Consider the following 27,957-nt stretch of genomic DNA (forward strand, 5'->3'; position numbering starts at 1 on the left):
TTCCAGCTACAATATTCATTTACAACATTAACAATGTCTACACTGTATTTCTGATCAATTTCATGTTATTTTAATGGTCAAAAAATGTGCTTTTCTTTCAAAAACAAGGGCATTTGTAAGTGACCCTGAACATTTGAATGGTAGTGTGTTATATGAGTGAGAAAATCTAAGTGATTACTAATTTATAAACAACGACATGCCTGCGGGATTGAGCATATTAGGCATTATTCAGTCCACTCCACTGTCTCAAGGTTCACATACCACTCAGGAAAGGAGAGAGGGAAGTAAGTGAACACGAGGTCTATGAGAGAAAGAAGTATGGAGGAAGATAGAGAGAGGGGGCAGTGGTTTCCTGAACTTGGGTTATCAATATTTAACATTGTGCCTGCCTGGTCCCTTCGGGGGATTATATTGCACTTCTGGGCCGTGATGTCATGATACTCAGAGAGATGGAGGGAGGGGGAGAGAGATATCGGAGACTCAGACTGGCCTGTGGCTTTCATCAAAGAGATAGAACACTTGACCCAGCAGAGGCTAAATAGAATGCTGTTGGTCTGTCTGAGTCGAGGGCTGGGGGTCAAGGGAGACTGTCTGTGGCTGCTATAGTGGACTGGACGTTAGAGGAGTGTGTGAGGTGGAGTGCATCTCTCTCTTTCTCTCGTTTTCTCTGACGGGGGCAGGGGAGAGGCAGGCTGGGCTGGGCTGTCCACTAAAGCTATCACAGGGCTCATAAGGAAGGGGGGAGGAACAGAAGAGAAGAGGCTGCTGCTGCTGCTACAGTATGTGCAGCTGCTCCTAACACAGTCCCCTCTTCCGCTCTTTCTCTTACTTTCCCTCTTTCCTCCATCTTTCTTTCTCTATCCTCTCAAAACATGGAGCCCAACATGGAGCCCAACATGGAGCCCAACAGTCCTAAGAAGATCCAGTTTTCTGTACCTGTCTTTCAGAGTCAGCTGGACCCTCAGGCATCAGAGCACGTAAGTAAAAACATTCACTTCTACATGATATGTAAATAAATGTGATTACCATTATGACATGGTAATGGAATGATACTGTGATGGTGGGCTCGTTGAAAGAGTGTGGGGCTTATCCCTGTGAGACCCAAGCATTTTTGCCCCCCAAAAATTGCAACACTTACATAATTCCTCCTGCTCTTGTTCAGAATGTCTTTCTCAATTTCTTTTTTCTTCTACATAATCACATCGTAGAGAAGACAGGATACACAACAAATGCTACTTAGAAATACATCTGAGTCTAAGGAGATTAACTATGTAGTGTTAGACATGAGTTTAGGACCTGTTGCATTTTTGCAACCCGGGAATCTCAGAGTTAAAAGGACTAGCTCCTCTTGACACTGACTGGCAGAAGAAGCTTTACTTTGATCATGTTATGCCTGTGTGGGAAACCTGTTTTATGTCATGGACAATGGTCAACTCCTTGAAAGATGAGTGAAGGCTTGTTTTCCCCTCCACTTTCTGGAATTATTTGTCACAATCTTAGTTTTCTAGACTTTATTGCAATGTCTTAGTGCCTTGAGTGAATATTGCTTGGGGAAAAAGTATAGTGCCAGACTAAACTATTTCCATTGTATCCTTATTTTTCCCTATAGTGGTTATAGAAAAATAGCTTCTTCCGAAGCTTTGGCCAACCTCTCCTACTCCCCCCACCACCTCCGAACCCACCCACCCCTCTCCCTTTCCTAGACTAGTGATTTTATTGACACTGAACTCTAGTCTATCACTTCGTAAAACATGCACACACAGCTGGTTGTTGTCTGTCTCCAGCTATCCTCAGCGCCACACTTTAACACCACTTTTCCCTGTCCTGTCTCTCTGTCCTGTCTCTCTGTCCTGTCTCTCTGTCCTGTCTCTCTGTCCTGTCTCTCTGTCCTGTCTCTCTGTCCTGTCTCTCTGCCCTGTCCTGTCTCTCTGCCCTGTCCTGTCTCTCCCAAACAGATCCGTAAGAGGAGACCTACACCAGCCACCCATGCCATCTATCTTCCACCAGACCTAACTGCAGCAGGTAAGATACTTCTCCTGTGTGAGAAACAGGGTTGGGGTCAATTCAATTTCATCTCATCTCATTCAATTCAGGAAATAGACATTCCAATTCGAATTGCCCTCAATGAAAAGCAGTGAAAATTGAATTTCAGTAGTTTCCTGTATTGAAATGGAATGTGTGGTCTGAATGTTGCCAAGCTACACTCCGCATGACTCTAAACTGTCATGGAAATTATGTGTGTCTTCACATGACAATTGTTTGGTTTTTGATTTGTAATGCTCCTACTGAGGGTCGTTTGAATTTGGAGACTTTTTGTTTGTTCCCAACTTGCTCGTTATTGATAATGAGAAATACAAACGCCATTTGGCTCGCTCTCATTTATGTAAATCATCTAAGTGTTTTCTTTCAGATCTGTCTGATGCCATTTAATGAAGAGCTGTGGGATATAAAGGAGTTATGTAAACATTGGTTGAATGAGGGCTCGAAGACTACTCTTGTGGGCAACACAAAATGGAGTGTTAAATTATAAGATGTCTGAGGGGGGGAGGATGGATAGAGGGTGATATCAGCCCTGGTGAATGGGAGTAACGAGAAGTGTGTTAAAAAGGAGGCGGCAAGGCGAGTGTTTTATCTTTGTTGTGTCATCATGAAACAGTGAGAGTGGAATCTAACCTTGAGTGAGAGATCCAGAACATGGAGGGTCACAATGTGATATCAGCACAAATACATTCCCTGTGGCGTCAGCATATGGAGACTGCAACACTGCACAGCTATAGTCACAACACAGCCACAGCTTACAGCTCAGCCTCCTGCACAGCCTGCCTCCTAGCCACAGTCACAGCCCATACCCTAGCAGCCTCCAGTACAGCCTGCCACCTAGCCACAGTCACAGCCCATACCCTAGCAGCCTCCAGCACAGCCTGCCACCTAGCCACAGTCACAGCCCATACCCTAGCAGCCTCCAGCACAGCCTGCCACCTAGCCACAGTCACAGCCCACTGCCCAGCCCATACCCTAGCAGGCTCCAGCACAGCCTGCCACCTAGCCACAGTCACAGCCCATACCCTAGCAGCCTCCAGCACAGCCTGCCACCTAGCCACAGTCACAGCCCATACCCTAGCAGCCTCCAGCACAGCCTGCCACCTAGCCACAGTCACAGCCCATACCCTAGCAGCCTCCAGCACAGTCATAGCAAAAGCTGCCTTGTCCACACTCTGGCCTTCCTCCCCACTACTTTTGAAAGGTCATCAAGAGTAAGACTGGGAGGACCTGTACCAAAGAAAGCTCCCCTGGTATAGCTGTGGATGACTCTGAGACAGTGTGAGAAGAGACCAGCAGGACCAAATAAGAGATGGGTGGTCTGTAAAAGAGAGTACAGTATCTGTCTGTAATCAAACACTGGTACGTTTTACAGTTCAAACCTGATAGATAGCAGAGAATCAACCTTCAACCACATGACACACACCAATCTACCAACCATTTCCTTATGTTGAATCTGGAAGGCAGTGAGATCAGATATTTCTGGCCTCCAGGGTAAAGCTTGGTTTATTACCCTCATCAACACGCTGTTGGTGACCTTGACCTCTACCCCATGTGACTTGACTCTGTGATCATGGCCAAACATACATCTCCACACACATCTCCCAGCTGCCCACCACATCGCAGCCTGCTGTACAGCCCAGTACAGAAGGCATGCAAAAACCCACCCAGACACACAAACACACACTGTTCAGGCTGCCCAGTACAGAACAGAAAGGCATGCAAGCAGAGCTCCCAGTCAGGCATCACGGTCATACTCAACATCACGTCACTGAGGGGAACAGGATGTGAATGGTTATCATTATCGTTATGTCATGACATGAGATAGTGTTGTTGTATCTGACCGCTGTTCCTCATGTCCTAACCTGGCACAGCCTGGCTGGCCACATATCTTACAGCACACAGGGTTTGATAAATCATCCGTTTGTGTGTATTTGTGTGCCTGTGAGCATGTGTGAGTTCTGTGAGGTGCTGGGCGGCCTGAACAGTGTGTGTTTGTGTCTGGGTGGATTTTTGCAGGCCTTGCACGCTCGTGTGTGTCTAGAAAGAGAGGTTTGATAGATAATCAGTATGTACAGGGTGAATTTCTACCCATTGTACTGAATCATCAGTATGAAAGTACAGATTTTATTTAACACATTGTACTGAATCATCAGTATGAACGTACAGATTTTATTTATTCCATTGTACTGAATCATCAGTATGAACGTACAGATTTTATTTAACACATTGTACTGAATCATCAGTATGAACGTACAGATTTTATTTATTCATTGTACTGAATCATCAGTATGAACGTACAGATTTTATTTATTCATTGTACTGAATCATCAGTATGAACGTACAGATTTTATTTATTCCATTGTACTGAATCATCAGTATCAATGTACAGGTTTTATTTATCCCATGGTGCAGAGGAAGGGAAAGGGTTGGTACTGTTAATTGATGGAGGTTGTGCTGGCCCATATTCTCCTCAGAGAGTTTCTGGCAGAGAGTAGGGGGTGTTCTTGTGTGTATCCCAAATAGCACCCTATTCCCTTTATAGTGCACTACTATTGACCAGGGCCCATAAGGATCTGGTCAAAAGTAGTGCACCATGTAGGCAATAGGGTGCTATTTGGGACGTCCCTGTTTGTAACAAACCAGCTAACCCAAATCTACTGGGTGGCAATTAAATCTGACAGAAGCCAGTGGCAGGACCTTCATCCAGGAGCCAGCTTAGAGGCATTACATTGTCAGAATGTATGAATGTGTGTGTTTTTCATCACAGACCCACCCTTTCTTTTTATCCATTGATTTCTTTATCCTTGGCTGGGTCCATGTATTTCTGTCTCCTCAGTGCCAGGTCTGTGTTTTATGGCAGGCGTAGGTAACCACTGCCAATGTGACAGCTCTGTTCCCACCATGAACCTGGTTCCATCCCTCCTTCCATCTCTCCATTCCTCTATCCCTCTATTCTCTATGTCTCCATGGGCGTATGGACAGTTTCCTCCAGCCTAGTTGTCTTGTCAAACTCTTTGCTTAGTTGATAGTGTTTATGCTATCTGGCCTTTTACCATTACATTATCCTGAGAGATCCCATTGTGACTTACAGGCTGTGTGCTGTGAATGAGAATGGATGGTGTAGTGTAGTCGAGTGAAACTTGTTTTGCTCAACTCTGTCTGTGTATGTGGTCTGCATACTGTAGGTGGTATGCGTGGGACCCTATTCATTCACAGCCATTATTTCAGCTACAAGCAGCTCTTTGTCTTGCTGATATTTCCCTGTGAATGTCATCCAAACTGTGTCTCTTGGAGAGAGGCACTTCTGAAGGTTAGTACTGAACCTTACCTTAGTGTTGTGTATTGTGTCTCTGGATTATTGGGTGTCCTGAATCAGAATTTTATCATTGAGAACCAGAGGTGCTATCAAGATATTTTGAGCTGCAGTGCCCATGGCTTTAATTTAACACTCCCTAACAGAGATACTGTGTGAAACCCATGGACCTGGAAATAGCTAATACAAGACTCTCCCTCTGGCCATTTTAGCTTTATGTAAGGTTCACTGTTGATTTGCCATCAGCTCTTCAACTCTCTCCTCTTGTGTAAAAACAGCTGGTCATTTTCCTTGGACGCAGACCCACTAGTATGACTGGTGTCCTATAACAGTGGCTGGATTGAAGGGTGTCACAGAGGATGTATAGTGTTATAGATGCCTTGTAAAGTGTCATAGCAGCCTTAAATGACCCCAGGGAATGTCAGTGCTCTTTTCCCCTGCCCACTACAGCGGAGACTGTGACGTCATCACCCTCCCATGCCCGTAGGCTTGATGGTCCGAAACACACTGACTTCATTCAGCTATTGTTGTGAGGTGATGCGTTATATGGTAGTAAAAGGCTGATAATGTGTTCCACATGTTTTGCTGCAGCCTTTAGTTCATGTATTGTGTTGGCCTTAGAATACAACATAGGCCTACAGTACAAGGTAGAAGTTTTGTCCAATACATATCATGTGCTCTGCATGTTTAGCTGTTTGTAGACACATCCAATGCTTGTCTGTCCAATGCTTGTCTGTGCCATTCATACAACACCCTTGGTCATGTTAATGTGCTCCACATGTTTTGATGTATGTACATGTACAGTGTTGGCCACAGAGAACAACATACAGATGTAGGATCTTAATTTAACCTACAGTCCAAGTCAAAAGTTTAGACACACCTACTCATTCAAGGGTTTTTCTTTATTTTTTACTATTTTCTACATTGTAGAATAATAGTGAAGACATCAAAACTATGAAATAACACACATGGAATCATGTAGTAACCAGAAAAGTGTTAAACAAATCAAAATATGTTTTATTTTAGATTCTTCAAAGTATCCACCCTTTGCCTTGATGACAGCTTTGCACACTCTTGGCATTCTCTCAACCAGCTCCACCTGGAATGCTTTTCCAACAGTCTTGAAGGACTTCCCACATATGCTGAGCACTTGTTGGCTGCTTTTCCTTCACTCTGCGGTCCAACTCATCCCAAACCAACTCAATTGGGTTGAGGTTGGGTGATTGTGGAGGCCAGGGCATCTGATGCAGCATTACATCACTCCCCTTCTTGGTAAAATAACCCTTACATAGCCTGGAGGTGTGTTTTGGGTTATTGTTCTGTTGAAAAACAAATGATAGTCCGACTAAGCACAAACCAAAAGGGATGGTGTATCGCTACAGAATGCTGTGGTAACCATGCTGGTTACGTGTGCCTTTAATTCTAAATAAATCAGAACAGCGCAAACTGGCTCTAACCAGAATAGAAAGAGGAGTGGGAGGCCCCGGTACACAACTGAGCAAGAGGACAAGTACATTAGTGTCTGGCAGCTTCATTAAATAGTACCCGCAAAACACCAGTCTCAACGTCAACAGTGAAGAGGCGACTTCTGGATGCTGGCCTACTAGGCAGAGTTGCAAAGAAAAAGCCATATCTCAGACTGGCCAATAAAAAGAAAAGATTAAGATGGGCAAAATAACACAGACACTGGACAGAGGAACTCAGCATCCCAGAGTCGCCTCTTCACTGTTGACGTTGAGTCTGGTGTTTTGCGGTTACTATTTAATGAAGCTGCCATTTGAGGACTTGTGAGTCCTCTTGCTCAGTTGTGCACCAGGGCCTCCCACTCTTTCTATTCTGGTTAGAGCCAGTTTGCACTGTTCTGTGAAGGGAGTAGTACACAGCGTTGTACGAGATCTTCAGTTTCTTGGCAATTTCTCGCATGGAATAGCCTTCATTTCTCAGAACAAGAATACTGATAAGTTTCAGATGAAAGGACTTTGTTTGTAGCTATTTTGAGCCTGTAATCGAACCCACAAATGCTGATGTTCCAGGTACTCAACTAGTCTAAAGAAGGCCAGTTTTATTGCTTCTTAATGAGCACAACCGTTTTCAGCTGTGCTAACATAATTGCAAAAGGGTTTTCTAATGATCAGTTGGCCTTTTAAAATGATAAACTTGGATTAGCTAACACAACATGCCATTGGAACACAGGAGTGATGTTTGCTGATAATGGGCCTCTACGCCTATGAAGATATTCCATTAAAATCTGCCGTTTCCAGCTACAATAGTCATTTACAACATTAACAATATCTACGCTGTATTTCTGATCAATGTTATTTTAATGGACAAAAAAAATTGCTTTTCTTTCAAAAACAAAGACATTTGTAAGTGACCCCAAACTTTTGAACGGTAATGTTTATTTAGATTTGTTTAAAACTTTTTTTCATTACTACATGATTCCATATGTGTTATTTCATAGTTGTGATGTCTTCACTATTATTCTACAATGTTGAAAATATAAAAAATAAAGAAAAACCCTGGAATGATGAGTAGGTGTGTCCAAACTTTTTTGACTGGTACTGTATATTGTCACGGCAAAACAATCCTGCAGCAACAGGATTTGAACGTTTAGTCGAGAATGTTGCTTGATCGTGGTTAGGCTATTAGCTGGTCAAAGGTAGGATACACAAAAAATGCAATACTCTTAACATAACCATGTGTTAGTGTGGGTTTTCAGTGAGCTTATGTAAATCACAAAGCTCATCTGCATTTCCTGAGGTGCAGAAAACTTCTTAGCAGCAAAAGAGTGATCAAAGTAAGATCCAGCATCTGTATAATACAGGGCTCGTGTTGCCCCATGCTATTCATTCAACAAAATAGTCATGTTAATGTGGTTCACATATTTGTGCTGTCTTCCATTTATGCACTACAAACGTGATGGAGCTGAATTCAGTCTGGATTTTCAAGCTAAGTCTGTTGTCCAGTGCCATTCATTCAATAACTTATTGAATTATTGGTGTTTTGCTCCAGCTGTGATGTTCATGGTGATAGAACTCATCCTCTGAACCATATGAATCACCCCTGGTTGTCATTTCTAAGATCAATTTCAATTCAGAGAAACGTCAATGTTGGAGAAGTTAGAGCAATAGTCACCAGTCAGCCATTACAGCCGGAGGTTAGCAGTGATCTGGACACTGAACCATAAACTCTCTCAGCCATGAGCTCATCGTGATAAACATTACAGCTCTCCCACTGTAGTCACATCACACAGGTGAAATACAGTGTTCCAGCAGAATCTCAGCACACAGATTCTAACCGAGGGTTGAGTAATAGCTAATTTTTTGGGGCGGCAGGTAGCCTAGTGGTTAGAGCACTGGTTCAGTAACCGAAAGGTTGCTGGATCGAATCCCCAAGCTGAGGTAAAAATTTGTCGTTCTGCCCCTGAGCAAGGCAGCCCCCCGCACCTCTCTGATTCAGAGGGGTTGGGTTAAATACAGAAGACACATTTCAGTTGAATACATTCAGTTGTACTGCTGACTAGGTATCCCCCTTTCCTTTTTTAAGGCTGACAATTTTAGTTAAACTGGCAAATGTACTATAACTCATGTCTGCTTTTCTCTCACACAGATGACAAGCAGACAACAAGTCATCAAGGAGAGGTAGTTCACACTCTGTTTATCTTAAAAGCAGAAATAAAAGTCAAAGAACAACGTTATCAGGATGCTCCCTAGCAGCAGTCTATGGTTCTATGAGATGGCATGTCTATCTGATGCAGTTGTCATTGATTACCTGAGATGGCCTGGCTCCTGAAATAGCTTCAGTGAAATGGGATCTCTGCTTGTTGGTTCTCATGCTGTTATTTTCTTCCCCCTCCATCTCTCTACACCAGACCCAGAGTGCAGGGACATCTCCCGCTCAGAGAAAACACAGCGTCTACACTCCGCCCACCATGAAAGGTACATGTCGTCACTCACACCATTTTTTCAACACAAACTGTTGCGTTCACAAGCTCTGCCGTCATCACAGCACATGTTCCATTGGTTCATATTCTTATTTTATTCTGGAGAGTAGGAAGCACTGGGTGTATTGTCTGTGGTCAGCATTATATTAAACAGAGCCTACTGAAGCGTGTGACAGAGTGACTGACCATGCTTGCTGACTCATAGCGGTAGCTATTTCCTGGAAAGGCCATGGCCACTATACATCTACATTAGATATTGATTGACTGAGAGTTATATCATCCTCCTGTTATAAGTCTCACAAATGGATAGTCAGATAGTGCACAAAGAGAGCTACACCATCCCATCTCTCAAATGGATAGTGCAACAAGGACTATGGGCACAGGAGAAACTAATTTGAACACAGCAGCCTATTCTTGGTCCAATTAGATAGTAACTATATTATTGTAGTAATTATTGCAGTTTTCATTACACATTTGGCTTGTTAATTAGGGGGTGGATTAGAATATATCCAACATGGCCCACCGCCCTTAAACAACAACATGGCCAAACAATGTCCAATGGCCAAAAGCCTTTAGGCTCAATGGCCTTGAATTCAGTTGAATGCTGAATATGCTCCAGTTCAGAGCACAGCACAAGACCACTTTCTGTTGTAACAGATGGTCAAATAAATTAAAGGCCCAGTCCAGTCAAAAACATGATTTTTCTGTATTTTATATATTTCCAAACTATAAGGTTGGAAGAATACTATGAAATTGTGAAAATTATGATAATGCCATTTTAGTGTAAGCGCTGTTCAAATCATCAAGTGAAATTGTATTAGTCAGATGCTTTGTAAACAACAGGTGTAGAAACTAACAGTGAAATGCTTACTTATGGGACCTTCCCAACAATGCAGAGAGAAGATAATAGAAAAGTAATAACATTTAATAATAAAGTATAATGAGTAAAGATAACCTGGCTATATACAACGGGTATCAGTACTGAGTCGATGTGCAGGGGTATGAGGTAATTGAGGTAGATATGTACATATAACTAGGAATAAAGTGACTAGGCAACAGGATAGATAAACAGTAGCAGCAGCGTATGTGATGAGTCAAAAGAGTTAGTGCAAAAAGGGTCAATGCAGACAGGGCGGCAGATAGCCTTGCAGTTAAGAGCGTTGGGATGGTCACTGGTTCGGATCGCTGAGCCGACGGTGAAATATCTGTCGATGTGCCTTTAAGCAAGGCACTAAACCCTAATTACTCCTGTAAGTCACTCTGGATAACTGTCTGCTAAATGAATCAAATTTAAACACTTTTAAAAAATATATATATTATAGTCTGGGTAGCTATTTGGTTAACAATTTAACTAACTATTTAGCAGTCTTAGGGCTTGGTGGTAGACGCTGTTCAGGATCCTGTTTGTTCCAGACTTGGTGTATCTGTACTGCTTGCCGTGTGGTAGCAGAGAGAACAGTTTATGACTTGGGTGGCTGGAGTCTGACAATTTTTAGGGCCTTCCTCTGACACCGCCTGGTATAGAGGTCCTGGATGGCAGAGAGCTCGGACCCTGTGATGTACTGGGCCATACACACTACCCTCTGTAGTGCCTTGCGGTCGGATGCCAAGCAGTTGTCATACCAAGTAGTGATGCAGCCAGTCAAGATGCTCTCAATGGTGCAGCTGTAGAAATGTTTGAGGATCTGAGGGCCGGAGCCAAATCTTTTCAGCCTCCTGAGGGGGAAGAGGCGTTGTCGTGGTCTCTTTACGACTGTGTTGGTGTGTTTGGACCATGATAGATCCTTAGTTATATGGACACCGAGGAACGTTGATGTGAATGGGGGCGTGCTTGGTCCTCTGTTTCCTGTAGTCCACGATCAGCTCCTTTGTCTTGCTGACATTGAGGAAGAGGTTGTTGTCCTGGCACCACACTGCCAGGTCTCTGACCTCCTCTCTATAGGCAGTCTCATCATCGTATGGGGTTAGGCCTACCACCGATGTGTCATCAGCAAACTTAATGATGGTGTTGGAGTCGTGCAGTTGTGAACAGGGAGTACAGGAGGGGACTAAGCACCTACCTCTGAGGGGCCCTGTGTTGAGGGTCAGCGTGGCGGATGTGTTGTTGCCTACCATCACCACCTTGGGGCGGCCCGTCAGGAAGTCCAGGATCCAGTTGTAGAGGGAGGTGTTCAGTCCCAGGTTCCTGAGTGATGAGCTTGGAGGGCACTATTATGTTGAACCCTGAGCTTTAGTCATAGGTGTTCATCTTGTCCAAGTGGGAGAGGGCAGTGTGGAGTGCAATATAAATTGTCATCTGTGGATCTGTTAGGGGGGTATGCAAATTGGAGTTGGTCCAGGGTGTCTGGTATGATGGTGTTGATGTGAACCATGACCAGCCTTTCAAAGCATTGGCTTCTTGGGCACAGGGATTATGGTGGTCTGCTTGAAACATGTAGGTATTAGACTGGGTCAGGGAGAGGTTGAAAATGTCAGGGAAGACACTTGCCAGCTGGTCAGCGCATGCTCTGAGTAAGTGTTCTGGTAATCCTTGTGAATGTTAACCTGTTTAAAGGTCTTACTCATATCGGCTTTGGAGATTGAAAAAACGCCTGAAATTTCACCTGGTTTTGGTGGCAGGGAGTTTAGGCGTTCCATGGTGACATCACCATGTGGTAAATTAGTTAAATCGACTAATAAGAAAGAGTTCTAAACCTGTCTGCCAATAACAGCTAATTTTCTGTTTTCCCCTTCCCACACAAACCCTCCGACAGTCTTAGCAAAATTCTTGCTTGAGAAATTGCTCTTTGCTAAGAAGCTTTTTTTGTTTGTTTTTACGATTAGAATTGAAACTGCATTGGACCTTTAAAGTGAAGTATTATAGCACCATTTATTTTGGTTCCATACTGTGTGTCCACAGACTGCTGTAGAGGCCATGGTGAGGACAGAGACAGCCTGCCTCCTACCAGACTGGCCAAGTCTCACACAGACACGCTGGCCCTAGCAGAAGAGCTATCAGGGGCCCTGCCACGACTGGCAGACACACCGAGGCGCAAAGACACCCCCTACCAGCACCAGCCTCCCTTCACTCCAGGTAAGGCCCTCACAGCAACACACTGTACCTGATATGAAAGTCTAGTCGAACTGGACTGTAGCTTATGTGGAAGGCTACAGTCAAATAATGTGGGCCTGGCTCAGGGTCATGTTGTTTCCTTTACAGAACATGTTAAGCTGCAGATACAGCTCACCACTGTGGTTTAGGTTGTGAGGGCGAATCAGTTCACACTGTCAAATCTAGTTGGTCACACTACTGTCAATGGCTTGATGTTGGTCATAGTTAACGGATATAGACTAAAGCGCTTAAAGATCTCCATACACATGGACGTCTTCTCTGTGCTGTTGCTTAGCAGCATGGAGGAGTGTTCCAGCCACCTTAACAGATGGTCTGGTCACAGGACAGATTACATTTGACCACTGTGCTAACACAAACAGCATCATACTTGCACACACACACACATCATCATCATCTTCTGTAGCGTATTAGAACAGGACACAGTGTGTGTCTGTGTGAGGAGCTGTTAGAACAATCTGCGACTGTTTCTTAGTTATTGATCTCTCTGATATGACCCTACAGCACTCTGTCTGTCCAATTCCCAGGGGTCAAGCTGCTCAAGAGCAAATCAAAGATCTCCTTCCCTGAGGAGGAAGAGAAGGAGGCGGAGGAGGAAGAAGATACCAAGAAGAAGTAGGATCCAAAGTGAAGCGTGAGGAGCAGACAAACTGTTGGCCATGTTTCTGATGGTTCAAACACATGAATGGGTAATGAACTCTTGGTAAGAGATGATGCTAAACTATCAGGTTATCATTTCTAACCTGGGAATCCATTTTATTCAGCCATGCGTTTTTGAGATCAAGGATAATGTTATTCATTTGTCTGTACTGTATCTCAAACTCTTAGTTGGTTATGTATGGTTCATTATTGTTAGATATTGTAATAAGAGAGTATATATGAGAAATTTGAACAGCAATACTGACTGTTATGCAGTGAAATTATATCTGGAAATATACAGATTTTTGTTTTTGTTTTCTTTAAACAGAAAATAACATAATGCATCTCATTGTCAGTCTCATCATGTAAAAACATATTCCACATAGATTGACTTGATATTTTTGTAGTATTTTATACAGAAACTGGGCTAGGTATGAGTTGTTAGACTTGTTTACCACTCTAAGGTACTGCACAAACAAAGGAGTCCTACAATTTATTAAATTTATTTTGCTCACTGGTGTTTGGAGTGTCTGAGTCCTATCCTATGAAAGGCTGATGCATTGCACATGTGACCAAATAATAAAGTTCATTATTGAATGAACTGTTGGCAAACCTGTACATTTCAGATGTCTAACGCATTGTGGACATATAGTGTAGCAGAGAAACATCACCTGCAAATAATTCCAAACCCTCTCCTCTCAATTTCAGGTAGGATTATTTTAGTAGGCTAATTTTTATTTCAAATTAATCGTGGGAAGATTTCATAACACAAAATAAAAAAAATGTACGCCTACATGTAGTCAGTGTATTTATTGTGTCAAATGGAGAGGGTGTACTTAACTACATTACAATGGGAAAGGAATAAAACAGCTCCCCCAAGTGGGTAATATTAGACACTGCACAACCAATCATACTCAGTGTGTGTAACTGTAGGCAAGGCACATTAAAGGCCCCCATTCCAGTACTACTCTAGGGTAAAATATGTTTGTCTAGCATGAGATCAACAGAGAACACACACTGTTGCAATTAAGTACCGTGATCGTCCTAGTCTACCATACAAACCCATCTGAAAGAGAAGAGAGAATGAATATAGACAAAAACTACTTGCGGTGCAAAGAGGAGCAAGAAGATCCCCATCTTTAATAAATAACAATACAATAACATCAATCAGAACAAATTTACAATAAAAAAGCTAACAAACAAATATGGTGACTCGGGCGGCACACAATTGGCCCAGCGTCGTTAGGGTTTGGCCGGGATAGGCCATCATTGTAAATAAGAATTTGTTCTTAACTGATTTGCCTAGTTAAATAAAGGTAAAGTAGAATAAAAATCAGGAAGTGGCAGCGTTGTTGGGTAGCTTATCAGAATCAAGGGCTCTGAAGAGACTGCTCCCCTGACTCAAGGACTGCCCCAGGGCCTGCTCCTGCAAGCAACAACAGTTACCATGACATCACAGCATCACACAGCTGTAACCTTGACAACCCTCCACTCCGCAGTTATCTCTTGGACACTTGGTCACAGATCTTCGTGACTGACAATACGATTATAGAGATGAGAGAAATACTACATAGCTATAGCCTACTGACAGGACACAGAATTATAAAAAGACATGACATTGGTTGGTTTCACTGTGATATTGTACTGTCTTCTGTTACGTTGCACTAAATGATGTTGCATTGTTGTATTGTATTGTACGTCGTGTTGTATATCATATTGTACCACATCATATCGCTAGCTAACATTCCTACCGTTCCATGGTAGGTGTTCAGGAGAGATGGAGCCAGGTGATGTTGTCTCTTTATCCTCACACGGGGACAGAGAACTGTGAGGATGGTGGTCCAGCTCTGAGTCCTCCTGGGAAGAGTTATTGGAGTTTGTGTTGTTCATCAGTTCATTGAAGGGCTCTGATTGGAGCTCCTGGCTGTGTCTCTCAGGGCTGGTGTGAGTCAACGTAACCTCTGTTTTCATCTGGGACTCCTCCATCTCCTCTGGGTCAGTGTTCAACTCAGCTCGCTCTTTACTCGCCAACTCTGAGGAAATGAGAACACAAGCAAAAAGAACATCTAATGTCATACATAGACTTCTGACAATGGAAAGAACATAACACTGAAAGAAGGAAAGGTATTCAGGAGACTGAAGAAGACATGGACGAAGAGGAGCAACAACAAAAAGACAACTATACCTTGTACAGAGAGCTCCTTCCATCGGTCTTTGTTGTGTTGGATGACCTCTGCCAATGTGTGTCTGACCTGTTTCAGGTCGATGCCAGTCAGGCTATAGTCTGTAGTGAGCCCCTGGTCAACCCCCTGGCTGGATCCTCGGCCACTATGTTTCTGGACTGACTCCACCACCGTCACCGACCCACTACCCGTCAAACTGAGCAACATAGAATAGAAACACTGTCTATTCTGTCAAATATATGACACCGACTCCTTGTGAGGCTGTCCTAATATGGACATCAATTAAATAGAACAGAAAATACTGGAGGAAGACTTGGTTGCTTATTCCACAACTTCGATCGACCATAGAGCCTGAAGATCGAGAAAGGGGTAAGCCTACTGATGATACTGGTAGACATGTTGAATCTGTCAGACATGTTAAACTGGGAAAACTGATTTCAAATCAATCAACCAAATGTATTTATAAAGCCCTTCTTACATCAGCTGCTGTCAAAGCGCTGTACAGAAACCCAGCCTAAAACCCCGAACAGCAAGCAATGCAGGTGTAGAAGCACGGTGGCTAGGAAAAACTCCCTAGAAAGGCCAAAACCTAGGAAGAAACCTAGAGAGGAACCAGGCTATGAGGGGTGGCCAGTCCTCTTCTGGCTGTGCCGGGTGGAGATTATAACAGAACATAGCCAAGATGTTCAAATGTTCATAGATGACCAGCAGGGTCATAGTGTGTATAATATTAGGAATGTGTCCCACCTTGACCTGCGGACGCCAGTGTCATGTGACTTTAAGGTATCCTCTATTAGAGGGGTAATGATCTTCTCTGTCGTGTCCACCAATACAGAGAATGTGGGTTCCACTATGAAGTCAATGAACCCTGCGAGACAGACAAACATTTGAGAAGAAAAACAGGCATGACTCGCTCACACTGACGATTATACTTTTCAGAGAAACAGGAGAAGAAAATGTGTGTGTGTGATGTAACAATAATTTATGAGGACAGGCAGTGTAGATTCCCATGCTTTATCATATCAAGGGAAAAATATGAAATACTTTCTCAAATGTCCACATGGTGGCCCATTTGAGCTATGGCCTGTCGGAGAATACAAACCCATCCTGAATGAAACCGCTCACAGTGAGGCCAATAAATGTGTGTGATGCTCACCTATTTGTGACTGTGCGATCATGGTAGCTTTACGATCACACAGAGGAGAGAATGGCAGCCCTAACTCAACCTCTTTATCGCCCTGTAAGAAATCAACAACACCAGCCTTGGTAACCATACCAATGTAGAATGGCAGGTTACTGTATACTGTAGCATTATGTACTACAATACCCATAATGCTCTGTATAACATAACCAGCTCATCCGAGTGAAGATATTCCTGAAGCTATCAGAATGGTGTCCCATCTCCTTAACAATACAAGTTTCATTAGGTGGGATACATTCAGAATACAGTGCTGAAACACTCAAGTTTCCCTCTTCAATGGTTTCTGTCAGTGACTATACACTGTAGTGGTGGGACTATATTGGTACTGTACCTGTCTGAAGAACTCCTCCATCAGGGCCTGTGTCCATCGGTAGTGCAGCTTCCAGGCCTTGGCTGGGTGGCTGATGTCAGCTGCATGCAGCATCAGAGATAGGGCTTTAGCCTTGTCTACTCTGTAGATACAACGGTACATCAGCTAACACACAAACATATAGGATTGGGGGCGCGTTCTCAGAGCATGCGCAGAACAGCTGGCAGGCATATTCACTGTAATATTCAACCTCTTCTTGTCCCTGTCTGTAATCCCCATGTTTTAAGATGACCACAGTCATCCCTGTTCCTAAGAATTCTAAGGCTTCATGCCACCATAACTACCGCCCTCTAGCACTCACATCTGTAATCATGAAGTGCTTTGAGAGGCTGGTTATGGCACACATTAACATCCTAGACCCACTCCAATTTGCATACCGCCCCAACAGATCCATTGACGCAATCTCAATTGCTCTCCACATTGCCCTCACCCACCTAGATAAGAGGAATACCTATGTGAGAATGCGGTTTATTGACTACAGCTCAGTGTTCAACACCATTATCCCCTCCAAGCTCATCACCAAGCTTAGGACTCTGGGTCTGAACGCCTCCCTCTGCAACTGGATCCTGGACTTTCTGATGGGCCGTCACCAGGTGGGGAGGGTAGTCAACATCACCTCCAACACGCTGAGCCTTAACACAGGGGCGCCACAAGGGTGTGTGCTTAGTCCTCTCCTGTACTCCCTTTTCACCCACAAATAACTCCAACACCATTATCAAGTTTGCTTTCGACATGACGTTGGTAGGTCTACAGGGAGGAGGTCAGTGACCTGACAGTGTTGTGCTGAAGCAACAACCTCTCCCTCAACGTCAACAAAACCAAGGAGCTGATTGTGGACTACAGGAAACGGGGCGAGCACGCACCCATCCACATCAACGGGGCGGCAGTGGAGCATGTAGAAAGCTTCAAGTTCCCCGGTGTCCAAATCACTAAAGACTTAAAATGGTCCAAACACACACGCGCAGTCGTGAAGAAGGCGTGACAGTGCCTTTTCCCACTCAGGAGGTTGGAAAAGTTTGGAACGGGCCCTCAAATCCTGAAACGGTTCTACAGCTGCACCATTGAGAGCATATTGACTGGCTGCATCACTGCTTTGTATGGCAATAGCACCGCCCATCGATCACATGGCGCTACAGAGGGTTGTGCGGACATCCCAGTACATCACTGGGGCCGAGCTCTCTGCCATCCAGGACCTCTATATCAGGCAGTGTGAAAAGAAGGCCCGGAAATTGTCAAAGACCCCAATCACCCAAGCCATAGACTATTTTCTCTGCTGCCGCATGGCAAGAGGTACTGACACCAACAGGCTCTTGAACAGCTTCTATCCCCAAGCAATACGACTGATAAATAGCTAACAAAATAGCTACACGGACCGAGTTTACCTTGTATCTATATTTGCACACTCACAGGGCCCTACACACTCACACTGTCACTCAAACACACACACAAACACTCACTCCATAACTGACTCACTCACACATAATATGCACGTACATTTATACTGACTCTACACAGGCTTCAGTTTCTTATATCCTGTTGCCTAGTCACCTTACCCCTATACATATCTACCTCCATCACACCTGTATCCCTGCACATGGGCTCCCGAGTGGCACAGCAGTCTAAGGCACTGCATCTCAGTGCTAGAGGTGTCACTACAGACACAGGTGTTTTCTACTATGGGACTCCCAATCACAACCGACCGTGATTGGGAGTCCCATAGGGCGGCGCACAATTGTCCCAGCGTCGTCCGGGTTTGGCCGTCATTGTAAATAAGAATTTGTTCTTAACTGACTTGCCTAGTTAACTACAAAAAACATGAACATACACTATGGTATAGGAACTGACTTTTTAAATATTTTCTGTACTGTATATAGTATGCTTACTTACTTTGTATTTCTTACTCTTATTTCTCATGTTAGTTTTTTCTATTATTACATTGTTCATGATTATCGCATTGTTGGGCTTTGAGTTTGCGAGAAAGGCATTTCATTGTACTTGTCCATGTGACATTAAAACTTGAAAGAAAGGCATGGTCCAGAGAGCAAGGGTTAGGGGTCATAGGTCAGGGTCCAGAGACAGTCCACTCACCCCTCAGGCTGCTGCAGGGCGTTCCTCATGCTTTTGATCTGCTGGAAATGGCAGGACATGTCTGTACTCATCACCATCTCAATCACCAGGGTCCGCAGCTCTCTGACAGACACAGACACAGACAGGTTAGAGAGAAATGGCAGGACATGTCTGTACCCATGACTCTCTCAATCACCAGAGTCTGTAGCTCTCTGACAGACACAGACGGGTTAGAGTTAGGTTAGAGAGAAATGGCAGGACATGTCTATACCCATGACTCTCTCAATCACCAGGGTCCACACCTCTCTGAAAACACAGGAAAACAGAGTCCGTTTCCACCTCGCCTCCACTCCAGCTGTTCTGGGTTCTCCAGGACAAGAACACAGTGTGATGTCTAGCACCACTAACAACTCCAACAACATCCAGCATAGCATTTCTTTACAGTACCTAATGATGGGTGTGAGCCTGTGGGACTTTCCATAATCACTGATAGATTGAATGTGAAATAGTTTATATAATAGTCTTGCGTTGACATCCAATTTTATTAGTCACATATGTCGAAAACAACAGGTGTAGACCTTACAGTGAATGTTTACTTACAAGCCCCTAACCAACAATGCAGTTTAAAATATATGAATAAGAACAAGAAAAGGAACAAGTAATTAAAGAGCAGCAGTAAAATAACAATAGCGAGACTATATACAGAGGGTACCGGTACGGAGTCAATGTGGGGGGCACCGGTTAGTCGAGGTAATTGAGGTAATATGTACATGTAGGTTATTAAAGTGACTATGCATAGATAATAACAGAGAGTAGCAGCGGTGTGAAAGAGGGGGTGGGGGAGGCAATGCAAATAGTCTGGGTAGCCACTTGATTAGATGTTCAGGGGTCTTATGGCTTGGGGGTAAACGCTGTTTGCCTCTTGGACCTAGACTTGGCACTCCGGTACCGCTTGCCGTGCGGTAGCAGAGAGAACAGTCTATGACAATTTTTAGGGCATTCCTCTGACACTGCCTGGTATAGAGGTCCTGGATGGCAAGAAGCTTGGCCCTAGTGATGTACTGGGCCGTTTGCACTACCCTCTGTAGTGCCTTGCAGTCTTGGAGGCCGAGCAGTTGCCATACCAGGCAATGATGCAAGCAGTCAGGATGCTCTCGATGGTGCAGCTTTTCAGTCTCCTGAGGGGGGAATAGGTTTTGTCGTGTACCCATGACTCTCTCAATCACCAGAGTCTGTAGCTCTCTGACAGACACAGACTGTCTTGGTGTGCTTGGACCATGTTAGTTTGTTGGTCATGTGGACACCAAGGAGCTTGAAGCTCTCAACCTGCTCCACTGCAGCCCCGTCGATGAGAATGGGGCGTGCTCGGTCCTCTTTTTCCTGCAGTCCACAATCATCTCCTTCGCCTTGATCACGTTGAGGGAGAGGTTGTTGTCGTGGCACCACACGGCCAGGTCTCTGACCTCCTCCCTATAGGCTGTCTCGTTGTTGTCAGTAATCAGGTCTACCACTGTTGTGTCATCGGCAAACTTAATGAAGGTGTTGGAGTCGTGCCTGGCCGTGCAGTCATAAGTGAACAGGGAGTACATGAGGGGACTGAGCACGCACCCCTGAGGGGTCCCTGTGGTGAGGATCAGCGTGGTGGCTGTGTTGCTACCTACCCTTACCAACTGGAGATGGCCCGTCAGGAAGTCCAGGATCCAGTTGCAGAGGGAGGTGTTTAGTCCCAGGGTCCTTAGCTTATTGATGAGCTTTGAGGGCACTATGGTGTTAAACGTTGAGCTGTAGTCAATGAATAACATTCCCACATAGGTGTTCCTTTTGTCCAGGTGGGAAAGGGCAGTGTGGAGTGCAATAGAGACTGCATCATCTGTGGATCTGTTAGAGTGGGGCTAGGGTTTCTGGGATAATGGTGTGGATGTGAGCCATCACTAGCCTTTCAAAGCACGTCATGGCTACAGACGTGAGTGCTACGGGTCGGTATTCATTTAGGCAGTGTCGTGTCTTTGGGGGTACCATTAAACGGAAGATATGTTTATCAATTAGCTCCCTGTAATTATTATCATATATATAACTGATTAATCGTTTAATTGTAATTAACTAGGAGATCGGGGCACCAAGGAGAATATTCAGATTACAAAGCTATAATTTTCCTAATATAACTTTCCTGTACTATTATATTCTATTATAGTATAGGTCGATTATCTTCTAAGTTTAAATGGTGTATTTACCTCTAGTCCAGTCTCATTCCAAAACGTCGTAAATTGTTGTATCTGCACGAACCCAGTCTTTACTAAAATCATCCATACATCAATTGTCTTAAAATCATTTATTTACTACACTAAGTAATTAACAGAAAAACATACAAACAGTAATTATTGTCACAGAGGATTGGTATCGGAATGTGCCCTACTGGCTAAACAGGCTGGTCGGCCTGTTGAACAATGGGTCATAAATGGTCAGCTGAGAAGTTTACACAGAGTTCATTAACAATTGACAATTGAAGGCTCACTCATTCGGGAACAATTGCAATCAATATATATATTTACGCTCAGTGTGTCGTTCTGATTCTTGTTGGAGAGTAGTTCTGTTGGGGAGTTTTGTCCGCATTCTCTCTCTCTCGGTTAGAATGGATCTTTCAGAGCGACATTCATTAATGTCGTCATCGAATGGTTGCTTCGTTGGTCTTCGCGTTCAATTATATAATTTACTTAGCTGCAGACTAATAATTAATATCAAAAACTTGTTCTTATTCTGTCAGTATCGATAGTCTAAAAGTTAACCACGTGGTATGGTTCACTTTCAGTAGAGGAATTAGATGGTAGAACCTATTGGCCATGGAGTGTAGGCCTGGTCTGGAGAAATGTAAATCAGGGAGTGTTTTATAGTGCCCATCGAACAGGCTGGTCAAATGACGCCTGGTCCTGTATGTGTCCCTGGGGCGTGCCTATGACTGAGTTAGATTTGGTTACAGAAATACAATTCTATCACATTACATCAGTACATAGCATCTCAATGTCTTACAAAAGCTTTATCCTTATTAATACATTCCATACACCCATATGAGGCAAGTCTTAAACTGAGTCTATTATATAAACAGTTTTATGGTAATATGGCTATATTGTCTCTTCTGAGTATCACAAAATTGTACCAAGCGGATGAGTTCGTAGCTGGATTCTTCACCAATCTTCCATACCTTCTTCAGCACACACATGTCGCTCGGTTCTCCAATTCTATGAGTTGGAAGAATTTCCTTTGTCTCTCTATGAAACATGGGGTAGGAGATTCTCCTCAGAGGGTTTTTTACAACCCTGGGTTGGGGGGAAGGTAGGTTGGGTGATGGTACAAAGGGGAGGGGGTCAACTGTCCTTCCTGTACCCAAAGAGGCCAACGTCATGACAGCAGGTTACCTTAGCGTTATTGTGCACAGGGACTATAGTGGTCTGCTTAAAACATGTTGGTATTACAGACTCGGACAGGGAGAGGTTGAAAATGTCAGTGAAGACACTTTCCAGTTGGTCAGCACATGCTTGCAGTACACGTACTGGTAATCCGTCTGGCCCTGCGGCCTTGTGAATGTTGACCTGTTTAAAGGTCTTACTCACATCGGCTGCGGAGAGCGTGATCACACAGTCGTCCGGAACAGCTGGTGCTCTCATCCATGTTTCAGTGTTATTTGCCTCGAAGCGAGCCTAGAAGTAGTTTAGCTTGTGTGGTACGCTCGTGTCACTGGGCAGCTCTCGGCTGTACTTCCCTTTGTAGTCTGAAATGGTTTGCAAGCCCTGACACATCCGACGAGCATTGGAGCCGGTGTAGTACGATTCGATCTTCATCCTATATTGACGCTTTGCCTGTTTGATTGTTCGTCGGAGTGCGTAGCGGGATTTCTTATAAGCTTCCATGTTAGAGTCCCGCTCCTTGAAAGCGGCAGCTCTAGACTTTAGCTCTAGAACTTCCCTGTAATCCTGCTTCTGGTTGGGGTATGTACGTACGGTCACTGTGGGGACGACGTCATCGATGCACTTATTGATGAAGCCAATGACTGATGTGGTGTACTCCCCAATGCCATCGGAAGAATCCCGGAACATATTTTCCAGTCTCTGCTAGCAAAACAGTCCTGTAGCTTAGCATCTGCTACATCTGACCACATTTTTATTGACCGAGTCACTGGTGCTTCCTGCTTTAATTTTTTCTTGTAAGCAGGAATCAGGAGGATATAATTATGGTCAGATTTGCCAAAGGGAGAGCTTTGTAAATGTCTCCGTGTGTGGAGTAAAGGTGGTCTTGAGTTTTTTTTGCTCTGGTTGCACATTTAACTTGCTGATAGAAATTTGGTACAACGGATTTAAGTTTCCCTGCATTAAAGTCCCCGGCCACTAGGAGCGCCGCCTCTGGATGAGCGTTTTCCTGTTTGCTTATGATGGAATACAGCTCATTGAGTGTGGTCTTAGTGGCAGCATCGGTCTGTGGTGGTATGTAGACAGCTACGGAAAATACAGATAAACTGTCTAGGTAGATAGTGTGGTCTACAGCTTATCATGAAATACTCTACCTCAGGCGAGCAAAACCTCAAGACTTCCTTAGGTATTGTGCACTAGCTGTTGTTTACAAATATACATAGTCCGCCCCCCCTTGTCTTGTCTTACCAGACATCGCTGTTCTATCCTGCCGATACAGAGTATGTTGATAATGTTGTCGTTCAGCCACGACTCCGTGAAGCATAAGATATTACAGTTTTTAAAGTCCCGTTGGTAGTTTAATGTTCCTCGTAGGTCATCGATTTTATTTTCCAATGATTGCATGTTAGCTAGTAGGACGGAAGGCAGTGGGGGTTTATTCGGTCGCCTACGAATTCTCAGAAGGCAGCCCGACCTCCGTCCTCTTTTTCTCCGTCTTCTCGTCACGCAAATGACAGGGATTTGGGCCTGACATGCCACACCACATTCGTATCCAAACCTAAAGTCAAGGCTAAGTATCTAGGTTATGTTACAGTACTAGCCCCTTCGTTCTTTGAAGTGGTGATCTCAATCTCAATCTCTTAATGTATATTATAAAGCACCTTTGACATCAGCAGTTGTCACAAAGTGCTTTACAGATACCCAGCCTAAAACCCCAAACACTGAGGATCTGAGGAGTCTTTCTTAACTCACCGCCAGTCATCTTTTGACAGGTTGATCAGTATGTTCATCTCATCCTCTTGCATAAGTCTGTACGCAGCACTGACATGGTGGTTCTCCAGGACTGACCGGTCGTTGTACAGGACGGCCACCTCTGACCTGGAGAGAAGAAGAGAAGGGGGAAGAGAAGGTGTGGATCACCGTGTGATTAGTCATTGTGCTGCAGGGCGGTTCCCAGGCAAGATTACTTTACCAGGTAGCAAACCTGTATGGCAACAGTAACTAGCAGGCAAAACTGGTTGAAATTATTTAATTTCAACCAGTTTAGAAACTACAACAACGATTATGATACGATAGCAATGGTAGATATTTGAGATGCGGTGGCAGGTAGCCTAGCGAAAGGTTGCTTGTTTGAATCCCCGAGCCGACAAGGTGAAAAATCTGTTGATGTGCCCTTGAGCAAGGCACTTTACCCTAATTTCTCCTGTAGGTCACTCTGGATGACTAAAATGTAAATGTAATGGTAGGGAAATGAGAATTCCAGATTTTCCTAATGCAGAACAGGGCCACATCAGAAAGTAGTTGTTCAGAGACAAATAATATTTTCTTAATTTTATTATAAGTAAAATGAGAAAAAAATAAATGAGACAGTTACTAGTACTTTACTCCAGTGCTAGGGGAGTGTAGAGGAGAGGAGTGTAGAGGAGAGGAGAGGAGAGAATAAAAGAGGAGAGGAAAGGAGTATAGAGGGGAGGATGGAATAGAATAGGAGAGGAGAGAAAATAAAATAAATTAAGAGAAGAGGAGAGGAAAGGGCAGGGCAGGGCAGGGCAGTTAGTAGTACTTTACTCCAGTGCTAGGGCAGGGCAGTTAGTAGTACTTTACTCCAGTGTGGGCAGGGCAGTTAGTAGTACTTTACTCCAGTGCTAGGGCAGTTAGTAGTACTTTACTCCAGTGTGGCAGGGCAGTTAGTAGTACTTTACTCCAGTGCTAGGGCAGTTAGTAGTACTTTACTCCAGTGTGGGCAGGGCAGTTAGTAGTACTTTACTCCAGTGCTAGGGCAGTTAGTAGTACTTTACTCCAGTGTGGGCAGGGCAGTTAGTAGTACTTTACTCCAGTGCTAGGGCAGTTAGTAGTACTTTACTCCAGTGCTAGGGCAGTTAGTAGTACTTTCTCCAGTGGGGCAGTTAGTTTGCTAGGGCAGTTAGTAGTACTTTACTCCAGTGCTAGGGCAGTTAGTAGTACTTTACTCCAGTGTGGGCAGGGCAGTTAGTAGTACTTTACTCCAGTGCTAGGGCAGTTAGTAGTACTTTACTCCAGTGCTAGGGCAGTTAGTAGTACTTTACTCCAGTGCTAGGGCAGTTAGTAGTACTTTACTCCAGTGCTAGGGCAGTTTGGAGATTGAAAATAATCAAAGAGAGGGAAAGTTTACAAAATACCTTCATTGTCCATTTCACAACAACCCCTCATTTCTAAAAATACGAGTAGCCTTTCTGATCAATTTTTATTAGACTAGAGAGTCATGCAGAGGTAATGAAGGGTTTAAACTAAAGGTCTCTCTCTCTCTCTCTCTCTCTCTCTCTCTCTCTCTCTCTCTCTCTCTCTCTCTCTGCAATCCCTTATCACTGAGGTCAGTGCTGCAATTTTTAGTATTCTCATTGTGCACAGAACTCATTTTAATGGGTTCTTTAAATGGGTGCCTTCACTTAAATGGGCTCTTTATATGGCCATGTTCCCTTCTTAAGGCTCCATTGGCATTCATTAGTCAGGGTCAGACTGACTGCTCTGTCTGTCTGTCTAAGAGGCAAAAGCTGTACTAAAAGTACAATACAAGGACATCTTCAGTTTAACATTAGTATTGGTAGGATGGAATGAATGAAAATGGAAATAAATAATATGTCCATTAGGTACAGTAGCTAAGTGTTGTGTCAAACTTCAGGAATAAAAATGCCTACTGAAAGAAGCAGAAGTTTGCACCGTTCGTAGGAAACTTCAGGAAGAATACTGACACACACCTGGTCTGAATGTGAAAGTTGTTGGTTGTCCCAGTGTGTTCAAAGTCATGGATAGCGGCAGCAAACACCATGGCTAGAATGTCCAGTTCAGTGAGCCAGTGCTAGAGAGACAGAGAGTAAATGTAACAAGAAACACAATCAGAATCCTCTGTCCTTTGATCTGTCTAGAATTCATGGAATTCATTACATCCCTATTGCACCAACCTGCATGTGAGTGTGCATGAGAGACTCACCATGATGCCAGTGTGGAGCATCAGATAGTGTGCTGTCTGTGTGACGTCGGCAGCGTGGATCAGGTTGTGGTAGGGGTTTCTGTGTTTGCTGTAGCCCAACTCTAGAGCCTCTACGAAGGACACCAGAGATGACACTGGAATCTGGGGAAAAACAGGGAGGTTGGGACATCAGAGATGACACTGGTATCTCAAATCAAATCGTATTAGTCACATGCGCCGAATACAACAGATGTAGACCTTACAGTGAAATGCAGTTTAAAAAAATACTTATAAGTAGAAGAAATAAACGTAAGAAGTAATTAAAGAGCAGCAGTAAAATAACTATAGTGAGACTATATACGAGGGGGGTTACCAGTACAGAGTCAATGTGTGGGGGCACTGGTTCGTTGAGGTAATATGTACATGTAGGTAGAGTTATTAAAGTGACTATGCATAGATGATAACAGCAGAGAGTAGCAGCGATGTAAAAGAGGGGGAGGGGGGGCAATGCAAATAGTCTGGGTAGCCACTTGATTAGGTGTTCAGGAGTCTTATGGCTTGGTGGTAGAAGCTGTTTAGAAGCCTCTTGGAACTGAACTTGGCACTCCGGTACCGCTTTTTTTATTTTTTTTATTTCACCTTTATTTAACCAGGTAGGCTAGTTGAGAACAAGTTCTCATTTACAACTGTGACCTGGCCAAGATAAAGCAAAGCAGTGCGACACAAACAGCACAGTTACACATGGAATAAACAAACATACAGTCAATAATACAATAGAGAAAGTCTATATACAGTGTGTGCAAATGAGGGCTATTTACAGATTGGCTATGTACAGGTGCAGTGATCTGTGAGCTGCTCTGACAGATGGTGCTTAAAGCTAGTGAGGGAGATATGAGTCTCCAGCTTCAGTGATTTTTGCAGTTCGTTCCAGTCATTGGCAGCAGAGAACTGGAAGGAAAGACGGCCGAAGGAGGAATTGGCTTTGGGGGTGACAAGTGAAATATACCTGCGGGTGGGTGCTGCTATGGTGACCAGTGAACTGAGATAAGGCGGGGCTTTACCTAGCAACGACTTATAGATGACCTGGAGCCAGTGGGTTTGGCGGCGGATATGAAGCGAGGGCCAGCCAACGAGAGCTTGCCATGCGGTAGCAGAGAGAACAGTCTATGACTAGAGTGGCTGGAGTCTTTAACAATTTGTAGGGCCTTCCTCTGACACCGCCTGTTATATAGAGGTCCTGGATGGCAGGAAGCTTGGCCCCAGTGATGTACTGGGCCGTTTGCACTACCCTCTGTAGTGCCTTGCAGTCGGAGGCTGAGCAGTTGCCATACCAGGCAGTGATGCAACCAGTCAGGATGCTCTCGATGGTGCAGCTGTAGAACCTTTTGAGGATCTGAGGACCCATGCCACATCTTTTCGGTCTCCTGAGGGGGGAATAGGTTTTGTCGTACCCTCTTCACGACTGTCTTGGTGTGCTTGGACCAGGTTAGTTTGTTGGTGATGTGGATACCAAGGAACTTGAAGCTCTCAACCTGCTCCACTGCAGCCCCGTCAATGAGAATGGGGCGTGCTCGGTCCTCTTTTTCCTGCAGTCCACAATCATCTCCTTCGCCTTGATCACGTTGAGGGAGAGGTTGTTGTCGTGGCACCACATGGCCAGGTCTCTGACTTCCTCCCTATAGGCTGTCTCGTCGTTGTCGGTGATCAGGCCTATCACCGTTGTGTCATCAGCAAACTTAATGATG

The 27,957-nt window shown here is 44.2% G+C and overlaps 2 protein-coding genes across 3 annotated transcripts in view; one reads left to right on the top strand and one right to left on the bottom strand.

The window, feature by feature from the left end:
* Positions 1-126: 126 nt before the first annotated feature.
* Positions 127-13,840, top strand: LOC106586467 (protein phosphatase 1 regulatory subunit 1C). Its single transcript, XM_014173815.2, has 6 exons — positions 127-977; positions 1,956-2,022; positions 8,966-8,997; positions 9,228-9,294; positions 12,199-12,372; positions 12,936-13,840. The coding sequence occupies exons 1-6, from the start codon at positions 873-875 to the stop codon at positions 13,025-13,027; spliced, it is 537 nt and encodes a 178-aa protein (XP_014029290.1). The 5' UTR covers positions 127-872; the 3' UTR covers positions 13,028-13,840.
* A 311-nt stretch (positions 13,841-14,151) lies between these two features.
* LOC106586468 (calcium/calmodulin-dependent 3',5'-cyclic nucleotide phosphodiesterase 1A) overlaps positions 14,152-27,957 on the bottom strand; it is a 56,363-nt gene continuing 42,557 nt past the window's right edge. For both annotated transcript variants that reach the window (XM_014173816.2, XM_014173817.2), the window contains 10 exons: positions 26,234-26,374; positions 26,001-26,101; positions 24,019-24,144; positions 18,890-18,991; positions 16,763-16,883; positions 16,387-16,468; positions 15,978-16,098; positions 15,233-15,426; positions 14,799-15,080; positions 14,152-14,473 (listed from right to left, as the gene is read on the bottom strand). In XM_014173816.2, coding sequence (XP_014029291.1) covers positions 14,418-14,473; positions 14,799-15,080; positions 15,233-15,426; positions 15,978-16,098; positions 16,387-16,468; positions 16,763-16,883; positions 18,890-18,991; positions 24,019-24,144; positions 26,001-26,101; positions 26,234-26,374 — 1,326 coding nt within the window. In that variant the 3' untranslated portion in view covers positions 14,152-14,417. The remainder of the gene's footprint in view (positions 14,474-14,798; positions 15,081-15,232; positions 15,427-15,977; positions 16,099-16,386; positions 16,469-16,762; positions 16,884-18,889; positions 18,992-24,018; positions 24,145-26,000; positions 26,102-26,233; positions 26,375-27,957) is intronic.

This window comes from Salmo salar, chromosome ssa25 (genome assembly GCF_905237065.1).
Source record: "Salmo salar chromosome ssa25, Ssal_v3.1, whole genome shotgun sequence".
Lineage (NCBI taxonomy): Eukaryota > Metazoa > Chordata > Actinopteri > Salmoniformes > Salmonidae > Salmo > Salmo salar.